The sequence below is a fragment of the Mytilus trossulus genome, chromosome 12 (assembly GCF_036588685.1).
Source record: "Mytilus trossulus isolate FHL-02 chromosome 12, PNRI_Mtr1.1.1.hap1, whole genome shotgun sequence".
NCBI lineage: Eukaryota > Metazoa > Mollusca > Bivalvia > Mytilida > Mytilidae > Mytilus > Mytilus trossulus.
Genome location: NC_086384.1, coordinates 11,103,811 through 11,116,985, shown reverse-complemented (window position 1 = coordinate 11,116,985; position 13,175 = coordinate 11,103,811). Strand labels below are relative to the sequence as shown.

At 31.7% G+C, this 13,175-nt stretch overlaps 1 protein-coding gene across 1 annotated transcript in view; it reads right to left on the bottom strand.

Annotated features, from left to right (window-relative positions):
* Positions 1-12,618, bottom strand: part of LOC134692202 (hemicentin-1-like) — a 29,016-nt gene extending 16,398 nt beyond the window's left edge. Inside the window, exons 1-7 of the mRNA XM_063552652.1 lie at positions 12,412-12,618; positions 10,260-10,342; positions 9,689-9,982; positions 7,532-7,834; positions 4,591-4,787; positions 2,743-2,875; positions 1,841-1,960 (exon numbers count right to left, since the gene is read on the bottom strand). Of these exons, the coding sequence (XP_063408722.1) occupies positions 1,841-1,960; positions 2,743-2,875; positions 4,591-4,787; positions 7,532-7,834; positions 9,689-9,982; positions 10,260-10,326 (1,114 nt within the window). The 5' untranslated portion in view covers positions 10,327-10,342; positions 12,412-12,618. The remainder of the gene's footprint in view (positions 1-1,840; positions 1,961-2,742; positions 2,876-4,590; positions 4,788-7,531; positions 7,835-9,688; positions 9,983-10,259; positions 10,343-12,411) is intronic.
* Positions 12,619-13,175: the final 557 nt, after the last annotated feature.

Genomic DNA, 13,175 nt, shown 5'->3' with positions numbered 1-13,175 from the left:
AATGATTCTTCAATGTAGCAAGAAACACCCGCACCCGTAGGTGTCCTTCAGGTGGCCCCTTAAAAAATATGTATACTAGTACAGTGATAATTGACGTCATACTAAACTCTGAATTATACACAAGACACTAAAACTAAATAGCGTACAAGAATAACAATGGCCAGAGGCTTCTGACTTGGGACAGGCGCAAAATTGTGGCGGGGTTTAACATGTTTATGAGATCTCAACCATCCCCCTATACCTCTAGCCAATGTAGAATAGTATATTTCAACTCATCCAAATTGACTGTTCAGGAATCAGAGTCCAAATGATACATGTATTTTTATCGAACCAAATCTCCAAACCATGGGAAAACTTCGATACATCAGATATTTCAAGTCAACCCAGTTTATGACAACAAGCTTAAAGTCATAAGAAACCTCAAATTAAAAAAAATTATATGCATATGTTTTTTATAACTAAATGGATAGTTTTCATTATACAACTTGTGTACATATATTTTTTTCTGAGAAAAATTCTTCAATTTGTCCACATTTAGAAGAAGTTTACTTATTTTCAATTGCTTGCTTCCAGGAAGCAATTTGCCGACATATTTTCCTTATGCATAGTGACCCGAGCGTAACCCTCCTCGTAAAAATCCGGTGACCACAATTCACATGGATCTGTCATTGAAATAAACAAATTTCTAATTAAACATGTTAAACACATGCTCAATACCCATGCTTAACCCTCCTCGTAAAAATCCGGTGACCACAATTCGCATGGATCTGTCATTGAAATAAACAAATATCTGATTAAACATGTTAAACACGTGCTCAATACCCATGCTTTTTGTGATTTGTTTACTACAGTGATATTGTTGGCTTTTTTCAAAACTACCTCTACCCTTTTTTATTGGGAAAATATGCGTCATTTTCATCAAATTGGGAAATTTAAAATATACCATGAATTTGACTGAAACTTCAATATACAGACCCATTTTCACAAGTCAAACCCTGCTATAAAATAAGACCCCATTTTATCAGTGATGATACATAAATATACCCTCAAATCTGCACCTATAGTCATTTTAGGCATGAAAAATCTTTAAATGAGTGTTTTCAGTTTGTATTCATGTACAATTACTATTGAGACTGCACTAATTGGGAAAAAAATTGTCTTTTTGAGAATAATTTAAGCTATTTTTTTCTTCAAATTGGGATTCTTCTCCAGGGGGAAAAGCCTGTATTCTCCACTAATTTAAGGCAAACAATATCACTGTACTAAAAGGTGACAATCGGTAAAACTCGGCTTCAAAACACGGCATTTAATGAGCAGCCATATTTGTTAAATCAAAACAAACAGAGGGAGAGAAAAAATGATGATTATATGAGATATTTGCAAAAATAATGATAAAATCGTGCACAGAGGACTAAGTTTATGATGTATACATGCATTGGTTCAAGAATTGGATAAACATTACTTTTCACCACTCACTCGTTTCATATGACTTTAAGAGTTAACTGTACTTACAATATGTATCTGATATTGTCTTTGTAACTGTGACAGATCTATTGTTTGTACCCAGAACAACACACTTTATAACTGCACTTACAATATATATCTGATATCCTCTTTGTAACTGTGACAGATCTATTGTTTGTACCCAGAACAACACACTTTATAACTGTACTTACAATATATATCTGATATTGTCTTTGTAACTGTGACAGATATATTGTTTGTACCCAGAACAACACACTTTATAACTGCACTAACAATATATATCTGATATCCTCTTTGTAACTGTGACAGATCTATTGTTTGTACCCTGAACAACACACTTTATAACTGCACTTACAATATATATCTGATATTGTCTTTGTAACTGTGACAGATCTATTGTTTGTACCCAGAACAACACACTTTATAACTGTACTTACAATATATATCTGATATTGTCTTCGTAACTGTGACAAATCTATTGTTTGTACCCAGAACAACACACTTTATAACTGTACTTACAATATATATCTGATATTGTCTTTGTAACTGTGACAGATCTATTGTTTGTACCCAGAACAACACACTCTATAACTGTACTTACAATATGTATCTGTTATCGTCTTTGTAACTGTGACAGATCTATTGTTTGTACCCAGAACAACACACTTTATAACTGTACTTACAATATATATCTGATATCGTCTTTGTAACTGTGACAGATCTATTGTTTGTACCCAGAACAACACACTTTATAACTGCACTTACAATATATATCTGATATTGTCTTTGTAACTGTGACAGATCTATTGTTTGTACCCAGAAAAACACACTTTATAACTGCACTTACAATATATATCTGATATTGTCTTTGTTACTGTGACAGATCTATTGTTTGTACCCAGAACAACACACTTTATAACTGCACTTACAATATATATCTGATATTGTCTTTGTAACTGTGACAGATCTATTGTTTGTACCCAGAACAACACACTTTATAACTGTACTTACAATATATATCTGATATTGTCTTTGTAACTGTGACAGATCTATTGTTTGTACCCAGAACAACACACTTTATAACTGTACTTACAATATATATCTGATATTGTCTTTGTAACTGTGACAGATATATTGTTTGTACCCAGAACAACACACTTTATAACTGTACTTACAATATATATCTGATATTGTCTTTGTAACTGTGACAGATCTATTGTTTGTACCCAGAACAACACACTTTATAACTGTACTTACAATATATATCTGATATTGTCTTTGAAACTGTGACTGATTTATTGTTTGAACCCAAAACAACACACTTTATAACTGTACCCTTGTGGTATCTACTGAATTTAATCTTCCATTCTTGGGAAGAACTGTACCATTTCTGAAAAAGATGAGGTGTGCAATTTTCTTTATCTGGACTATGTAATTGCTAAAAAATGATAAAATTCTTCAATTCTTTCAAAATCATGTTTATCTTATTGATAAATAAGTTGGAAGAGGTTGATTTTTATATGGATATATAACAAAGTGCAAAAATGTCAGTTGATATGAAACATATGGAAATAATAAATCTGACCTGTAATAACCATATTACGCTAAGTTTATGAACAAAATTACTTGTAAGTTAACTCTCATATTTTACCCACAATTTTACATCTTTTTGTAAGAAAACGTAGATAACAGTTGTTCTTTTCTAGAACAGTTTAGTCATTTTGCAATAAAATTTTCAAGTCATTTAGTAAAAAAATCAAAATTCAGATAGGTCTGTCTGAAAAGCTTATTTCTTTTGAAACAATACTTTTTGAACTCAAATATTAAGAAGCAATCAAAAGTGGTGTAATCACACCTTCCTTTTATCACTACTCTTGTTAGGTAGGACTATTTTTATCAATCAGTAGTTTTATCACGCCTTCCCTCTTATTCAGTACTCTTGTAAAGTAGGACTATTTTTATCAATCAGTAGTTTTATCACGCCTTCCCTCTTATTCAGTACTCTTGTAAAGTAGGACTATTTTTATCAATCAGTAGTTTTATCATGCCTTCCCTCTTATTCAGTACTCTTGTAAAGTAGAACTATTTTTATCAAACAGATACCAAAGATAATTGTTTGAATTCATGTTTTTTAATTTTAAAGTTACAATTCATCCTTATAAAATAAATTAGACATAAACAAGAAATGACAAAGGAGCAGGTAGGCTGTTTTGGTTTTGTTCATTGAAGATGGCTGTAAATTACTTATAGTTATTAACTTCTATGTCACTCTATGTCACTCGCTGGTGGAGAGTCATCTCTTTGACAATTATACCACATCTTCTTATTTTTACAGATACTATATTTTTATAGGTATTTTTATAGGTACTGTGAATTCAGTTATTTTCGTGGATATCAATTTTCGTGGACTGCTGAAAACTTGCATATTTGTTGGACATTTGAAATCGTGGTTCACCAGTACCCACGAAACCCACGAAAATTGGTATCCAGCGAATATTAATGAATCCACAGTATACCATTTTATATAATATTCAGCCCCTGAAAGATAGTGAACTTCTTCAAGCTTTCCAAAATGAATTCTATTGATAACTGAACAGGAAAGTATAATCTGGAGTCCTGGAATCAGTTCTGAAAGCCCCATTCTCCCTGGTCATGGTCAGATTATACCTAACAGAGAGACATGTACCCAAAACAATCATTCTTAACACAACATATAATTGACCTACTGCTTATAGCATTTAAGATGGACCTAATAACTTAACGTAAACCTTGATCACTGATCCATGAAATGAGGTCAAGGTCAGGACATGTAGACCTTGCAATTATTCCATACACCAAATATAGCTGACCTATTGCTAAAAATAATAAGTATAAAAAATTTGAAAAAATAAAAAAACAAATACTTTATATTAACCACTGAACCATGAAAATCAGGTCAAGGTTATGAGATTATACCTAACAGACTGACATATACCATTACAATCATTCCATACATCAAATATATCAAATGTATATATAATAATTATTAGGTAGATATGTCCTTCAAACAAGTTGAACTTTCCAAAAATAAAAATGAAAAATAAGTGATAACAACAAAATGATTACCCTTATATAAAAAGCCTGAGTTGATTTATGTTCAACAACATCTGGTGAGTTTGGTGGAAAAATTTCTACTGAGCCATTAAACCAATTAATAGTTGCAACAGGGTTAGTATATCCAGTGTTGCATTTATAGGTTTCTGTATATCCTTCATCTCCGGAAGTACCTCCAGTCAGCTGAACATTGCCAATGTCAGGACCATCTGCAATAAAAGATTATCTCCCCTTATTAGATAAACTTGGTTAATGTTAGGACCATCTGCAATAAAAGATTATCTCCCCTTATTAGATAAACTTGTAAACTTGTGCATGTTGTGTTTTAGATTTTAACGAGAGAAATTTATGTATTACTGAAAAATTATTACACCAGGGTTTTCGATATCACAAACTAGTCAAAACATTTACTAAATTTTATCATCGGTATAAAGACATCATTCGTAAATATAGCTCAACATGCAGACTTCTAATACGTTCAGGCATTTCACATCCAATTTTTATGGAAATATTCTTTATAAAGCACAAAGGTGTCAGTATTCACCTCAGAAACTTACAAAAAACTTATTATGAAGGGATATAATTACGATACTGTTGTCAATTCATTAAAGATTGCATATTTTGGCGTTTATATTGAGTCACTGATAAGGTTTTTGCATCGGAACTAAACACATTTATTCTAAAAACAGTTGTTGGCATGACACAGGTTATGTTCTTCTCATATATATGTTATGATGGTATGATACTAAATCCCTAGCAGGAAGGATTGTGCCTGATGTTCATATGATGAAATCATAATCTTTCAGTCAGTTTAATTGAAGGTCTGGAGCTGGCATGTCAGTTAACTGCTAGTAGTCAGTTGTTATTTATGTTTTATTGTCATTTTGTTTATTTTCTTTGGTTACATCTTCTGACATCAGACTCGGACTTCTCTTGAACTGAATTTTAAGTGCGTATTGTTATGCGTTTACTTTTCTACATTTGTTAAAGGTATTAGGGGGGGGGGGGTTCGAGATTGCACAAACATGTTTAACCCCACCGCATTTTTGCGCCTGTCCCAAGTCAGGAGCATCTGGCCTTTGTTAGTCTTGTATTTTTTTAATTTTAGTTTCTTGTGTACAATTTGGAAATTAGTATGGCGTTCATTATCACTGGACTAGTATATATTTGTTTAGGGGCCAGATGAAGGACGCCTCCGGGTGTGGGAATTTCTTGCTACATTGAAGACCTGTTGGTGACCTTCTGCTGTTGTTTTTTATTTGGTCAGGTTGTTGTCTCTTTGACACATTCCCCATTTCCATTCTCAATTTTATTGGTTTATGTCAGGACCATCTACAATAAAAACATATTTCCCCTTATTACATAAACTTGGTTTATGTCAAGGCTATCTGCAATAAAAGATTTTCTCCCCTTATCAGATAAACTTGGTTTACGTGCAGACCATCTGCAATAAAAACATATCTCCCCTTATTAGATAAACTTGGTTTATGTCAAGGCTATCTGCAATAAAAGATTTTCTCCCCTTATCAGATAAACTTGGTTTATGTCAGGGCTATCTTTAATAAAAGATTATCTCCCCTTATTAGATAAACTTGGTTTATGTCAGGACCATCTGCAATAAAAGATTATCTCCCCTTATTAGATAAACTTGGTTTATGTCAGGGCTATCTTCAATAAAAAATTATCTCTTCTTATTAGATAAACTTGGTTTATGTCAGGACCATCTGCAATAAAAGATTATCTCCCCTTATTAGATAAACTTGGATCATGTCAGGGCTATCTTCAATAAAAGATTATCTCCCCTTATTAGATAAACTTGGATCATGTCAGGGCTATCTTCAATAAAAGATTATCTCCTCTTATTAGATAAACTTGGTTTATCTCAAGACCATCTGCAACAAAAGATTATCTCCCCTTATTAGATAAACTTGGTTTATGTCAGGGCTATCTTCAATAAATGATTATCTCCCCTTATCAGATTAACTTGGTTTAAGTGCTAACCACTTGCAATAAAAGATTATCTCCCCTTATTAGATAAACTTGGTTTAAATCAGGACCATCTGCAATGAAAAATTATCTCCACTTATAAGTTAAACTTAATTTATGTGAAGGCTATCTGCAATAATAGATTATCTCCCCTAATCAGATAAACTTGGTTTATGTCAGAACCATCTGCAATAAAAGATTATCTCCCCTTATTAGATAAACTTGGTTTATGTCAGGGCTATCTTCAATAAAAGATTATCTCCCCTTATTAAATAAACTTGGTTTACATCAGGACCATCTGCAATTAGATTATCTCCCCTTATTAGATAAACTTGACTTACATCTCATAATTGTCAGTTTTTTTCTTTCTAATATTTCCAATGATAAAAACATTTTTAAGCAACAAATTTTGACAGAATTATACTGATTTTGAATGTAAATGTGAATAAAAATAACGTTTGTTTTTTTAATTCCCCCTTTGGTATTTCCTCCTCCCTCTTTTTCTTTTTAAAAACCATATGTTGAACCCTTGACTTCTTTTTCGGGGGGTTTTGGTTGCTGAAACTTTATAAACCACATCTTGTTTTATTCATATGTAGTATGTTCTCGACAAAGTAACCTAACAACATACAACAATAAGTTTGTAGGAGAATAGTTCAAACTGTAATTTGTTAACTGTTTGAATAATTGCTATTGAGATACACCAAAACCTAACTGTATAAGCACATTAAGACTATACTGATTTCTTTTTTTTTAAGTATAAATAGTTATCAAAGGTACCAGGCTTATAATTTAATATGTCCGATGCGCGTTTCGTCTACATCAGACTCATCAGTGACACTCAGACCAAAATAGTTATTCTGTCAAACAAGTACAAAGTTTAAGATCATTGAGGATCCAAAATTCCAAAAAGTTGTGCCAAAAATAACATTGAATTTAATCTAATTGTATGTTAAATTGCACTTACAATGTACTTCTAATCTCTTACTGTCAAAGCTGGTATATGCTAAATTTGTCATTGCCACATAACAAAAAACAGGCACACTATTATACCCTCTATCTATCATTCTAGTCTCAGTCACAGACGCTGTATAGGTGTCTGTAGTATTGTCATACACAACAGTGGATGATTTATTTACGACTGCATTATTAATATAAAACGTGGTCACATCTGGTGCAGGACGACTTCCTATGGACGTGCATGTGAAAGTTGCATTATCATTTTCTTCTACTGAAAATACACCTTCTAATCTAACGTCAGTTGGTTTTACTGAATAGATAAAAAAATATAATTATAATCAGCAGATATCAAAATATAATAATAAACAGATACTAAAATACAATATAATAATAATCAGATACCAAAATATAAAAATAATCAGATACCAAAATATAAAAAGAAGCAGATACTTAAATATAATAATAAGCAGATACAGAAATATTATAAGCATGATAATAAACAGACACCAAAATAATGACATTGAAATTTAAGAAATTGACATTTAGCAGTATGAATGTCCATATGAGTAACACTCAAACACATTAAAGGGGCACTAGCTATGAGATATCTTAAAAAAAAACGTAAGTAATTTTTTTTTGTTCAATCAATAATGAAAGTGAAATAGTGAAATAATAATTCTCTTTAAGCAGCCAAAATGGTTCAATTTTGTCAAATTAAGCGAAGAAACAATGATAATTACTCAATCTCTTGCAAGTGAATTAGTCGACCTCATTAAATCCGTATTCATGTAAACTTCAATTTAACCCCTAGCTAGAGATTGACAAAGCATGCATTATACGTGTACAGGTTATTTAAAGAAAAAAATGTCAACAATGAAAGTGAAACTATGGTAAATCATTTGATTATTGATTCCATCTATATAAAATCATTCTTATATGGTTAAAAACAATGATAAAAATAAATTTTCAATCTATAAGATAAAATCAAACAGACCTATAAAAATCCAATTGCACGTGTTGGTTTAATCTATTCATATCGTTATTTATGTTTACATCGCTTATATGGTCATCTGAGGTCAAATCAATAGTTAATTAGATGGTGTCTGGGCTAACATACACACGAAACGAACCTACATATTATCTACACCATGCTCTGTATACTGTTTATTTTAGACCAATCAATTATTTCTAAAACAATCACCAACCAATATCAGTTATTTCTAAAGCAACCACCAACCACTATCATTTATTTCATAAGCAACCAACAACCAATCACTTATTTCTAAAGCAACCAGCAACTAACCGATCAGTTATTTCATAAGCAATCAACAACCAATCAGTTATTTCTAAAACAACCACCAACCAATCACTAATTTCTAAAGCAACTAACAACCAATATTAATTATTTCATAAGCATTTACCAACCAATCAGTTATGTCTAAAGCAACCACCAACCAAGTGGATTTTATTGTACAATCGTTAAAAAAACCAACACTAATTATTATGAAAATATTTGAAACTAGTTTACCCCATCAACCCTATCCAGCCTATTTCAAGCTGATGACCTGATAGATAATACAATGAATGACTAATAGCCTGAAGTGAGACTTCAATATTACATATTGGTAATGTTGATAATGTATTATAGGTGATAAAATCTAGTCTGTAGGGATGATGACCCAGTCATGCACTTTCAAAATCAATAATAAACCTCTCTTTGATATAACGTTTAATTTGAAGATATGAATACAAGAACCTTTTCATATATCAATTAAACTGTTTTAAATTTTTACCTTTTATAATTTATTTTTTACATTTATGAATCGTTTACCAAAGTTTAAAAAAAAAAAGAATTGGGCATGTTTATTGTTTACATAAAAATTTGACTAATTTAACTGTATAAATAGGGAAAGCTTAGGCTAGGAGATAAATTTAGTGCAGATTAATCCTATTACAATGTATATTCTGAAATTCCTGGTATACTTCAAATAATTATTAGCATTAACTACAGGATTACAAAGTTGAAACATCCGTCATAATTTCCAACCATATGACCCCATTCAAACAATTTCAATATCATTGATTATCAAAAGAAAAGGGGGGATTCTAACCCTCTGAGGCCTGAACCCCTGAATTTGTTTAAAGTGCAGTGTGATCTACCTACAACTTAAATATATGACAGCCCAGGACTCATACTCTCCTCCATCTGTTGAGTTAACTGACTGACAAGTAATGTTCTGTCCATCATCCCCTCGCACAGCCATGATTGTGAAGTTTACTGAGTAACTTCCATTATTCAGCGTTGTTTCATTGTAGAAAGTATTATTATACATTAATGTTAATTCGTCCAGCTCAGATGTACATGTCACAGTTAAACTTCTACCCTCATACCCATGAACTTCCTGTCGGCCATCTTTGGATGTAACAACACCCTCTATCACTGGTACCTGTGATTGACCTGTGAAAATATAATGCAGATAGTCATGAAAGTGAAGATGGTTCATTTGTAATTCTTATACTTGTAAACTTGTGTATTGTAACAGTGTGTAGCAAGATGTACATTTTGTTATTCCTAAATAGGAAGTCAGTTATAATCAGCACAAGTCCAAAATGATGACTAAGTCATTGCAAAGACAAAATTTATGTTCACATGATTAACTTTGATAATGATTTATAATGCAGGGAAAATATTTCTTTCAATTAATAAAAAACTATCTTATAAACAAAATACAAACCTTGCAGTTTTCCAACAGTAAGTATGAAGATCACAAAACAAAGGCAATCATGAAGTCCAAAAGTCATAGTGTGTGTCCATCAACTAAAATGTACAATACAATATTCAGAGTTCGCAAAATGTCAGTCCTCAGGATTTCAACACCAAAATTTTGCATAGGACTGATACAATTTTAGTATTTTTCAATAGATCAATATTGAGGACCAGCAGATTTTCTTCAAGGACCACTAGGGGAAAAAAGATTTCTCGAACTCTGATATTTACAATGAGTAATAATCTAATTAAATCAAAGATTCTGTGTCCAAGCTTTGCTTAGGAGGATCTGAAAACTTTCCTTACTATTTTCTGTAAATAAAGACCTCACCCTGTATTTCATTGGTCGTCTGTTGATGTGTTTCATCAATTTTTTTTCTTTATTTTTTTTGTCTGTAAATTTGGCTGGTTTTTTTTGGCGTTTGTTTGGATAGTTTCACATTTGTCATGTTTTTTTTATTTCAGGACCTTTTATAGCTGACTAAAGGTATGGGCTTTGCTCATTTTAGAAAGCCGTACGGTGAAGTTGTTAATTTTTGTGTCATTTAGTCTCTTGTGAAGAATTGTTGCATTGGCATTCATACCACATCTTCTTTTTATATCCTTTCTATTCCTCTGGTTTTGTCAGATGAATACATATACACCTTCATAATTTTGAGGGCTGAAATTTCATTGGCTGATAATAGTTACCAGAATAGAAAGTAATGCAAAATATGGTCAGATTTTTGAAATCAAAGTTGGCAGTTTGACACACAATCTGTATTCCAACCAGAATGAATGAATTATATGTGTACTCTGAGAAGTACACACTCGCACATATACATTTTCCCATATAGTCATAATATCTAAAATATATTTAAAATTCAATTGCATTAATGTTTTCTATCATTAATGTTACCATACAAATGTAACAAAGTCTACAGTGCTCATGTACGAAATTTCTGGCCTGTTTCACTGATCATCACTCATGTCACTGAATTGATGTTAAAAGTCTTTATATTTACAATAAACAATGATATAGATTTTATCACCAGTGTCACCTGGACCATGCCATACGAACATACTGCACACTTTTCAATCATTAAATACTAACTTTAGGTTATGTTACATGTAAGCTTAAAGAATCTGAGAATGAGAAACAAATTTAATAATGAAAACTTTTAAATATCAAATTACCAGTGAACCATCAAAATCAGTTCAAAATCAGATGAACCCTAGGCCTGCTACAATGTAGATGATCATGTGAATGCAAACCTTACTGTCCTTACATTTAGTTCATATTCTCTATATATATATTTGACCTATTGCGTATAGTATCTCATATGCAATGTATGCAATTGCCAGACCCTTTCAATAAAAATTTTACATTGACCAATGATTATATTTGAACCATGAAAAAGAGGTTAAGGTCAATCTTTCCATAAACCAAATTAAGCAAACCTATGGACATGATGGATTTAAAAGGATGTGGTGAGTTCAGGGTTAAAAAAAATTATCAGATGTTTTTTTCCTGATACATGGTAAAATCATTTGACCCACATTACAGTCATTGTGAAATGTTTTTTTTTATGTCATAATTTGCTTTTGCACAAAATGCAAACAAATTTATTTAGCTTACATCATGTACATTTTCTACTTTAATTTCATTAAAAAAAGGCCATTTGCCAATGTAATAAAAAGAATAACTAGTCAAAGAATTCAAAAATAGAAAAATATTCAACTTGTGACCGAACAACACTGATAATTAACTCATGCGCTGTGCACATTCGTGAATCAATGTGTTGTTCAGTTACTCGTTGAATATTTTTCTCTATTTGAATTCTTTGATTAGTTATGTTATAAATCTTCAGGGATTTCATTTTTAATAATATTGTATAATTGCATTGAAAAAAACCTTTGAACAACTTAAATAATTAAAAAACCAAGTTGCTATATTAAAATAAAAAGTTCAAATAAAATATAAAAAGTGTGTGTGTGTGGGGGGGTGGGGGGTCCACTTCACAAATGCCTCTGGTTTACACCTATCTCATTCTGCATAAATAAAAAATACATTATCTTTAAAACAACATGGAAACTTAAGAAAATAAATGCAGGGAATTGTAAAAAAAAAGTGTACACACCTGTATGAATTTTACCGCTGTAAGGTGTTAGTTCGCAGGTACTGTCTACTGAGGCTAACTTTAGCTTGTTCGTCGGTATAATGTTTGATATGTTACAAATTATGCACTTACATTTTATCTCCATAAAAATGAATTTATAATTTTGCATAAATATTGTCTTAAAGTTATTTCAAAATATTTTTGATCTTATCTCTTCAATCAGACGAATGTAGGTAAGGGGACAGAAACTACATTTTAGGTTACTGTAGTCATAATGTTTTTCTGTGCTCCTAGTCATGGAACACCATTATCGTAACGTTAAAATAATCTGTTTTGAACATTTAAGTATCAGTTTATACTTAAAATGGAACTGCAGACCATTAAATTACTTTGTTGTTTGGATATATGTCAATTGCCTTTATTTGCTATGTAACGGGAGTGAACTGAGTTTCAACTGGGTTCGTTTTCCCGTTGTTTAATATTCAAGTTCTGGGATATTGGGACAAACTATAAAACCACGTGTAAATATAAATTGATTGATTGATTGTTGGTTGCTTAACGTCCAGTGGCAAATATTTCATGCATATTCAGGACGAGAACAAGTTCACAATAAATACAATAGGTAGGTTGATACAATAGAGGCCATCTGGGATGATGGTCGGAGAAATTTGGACTGCCACCGAAAAAGGAGGGTATATTGGATAGGGACAGAAATTTTTCCTTGCAACAGGCCACCTACAGACACCTCAAAGAGTTGTTGCAAGGGTTCTTAACGTGCAAAGAGC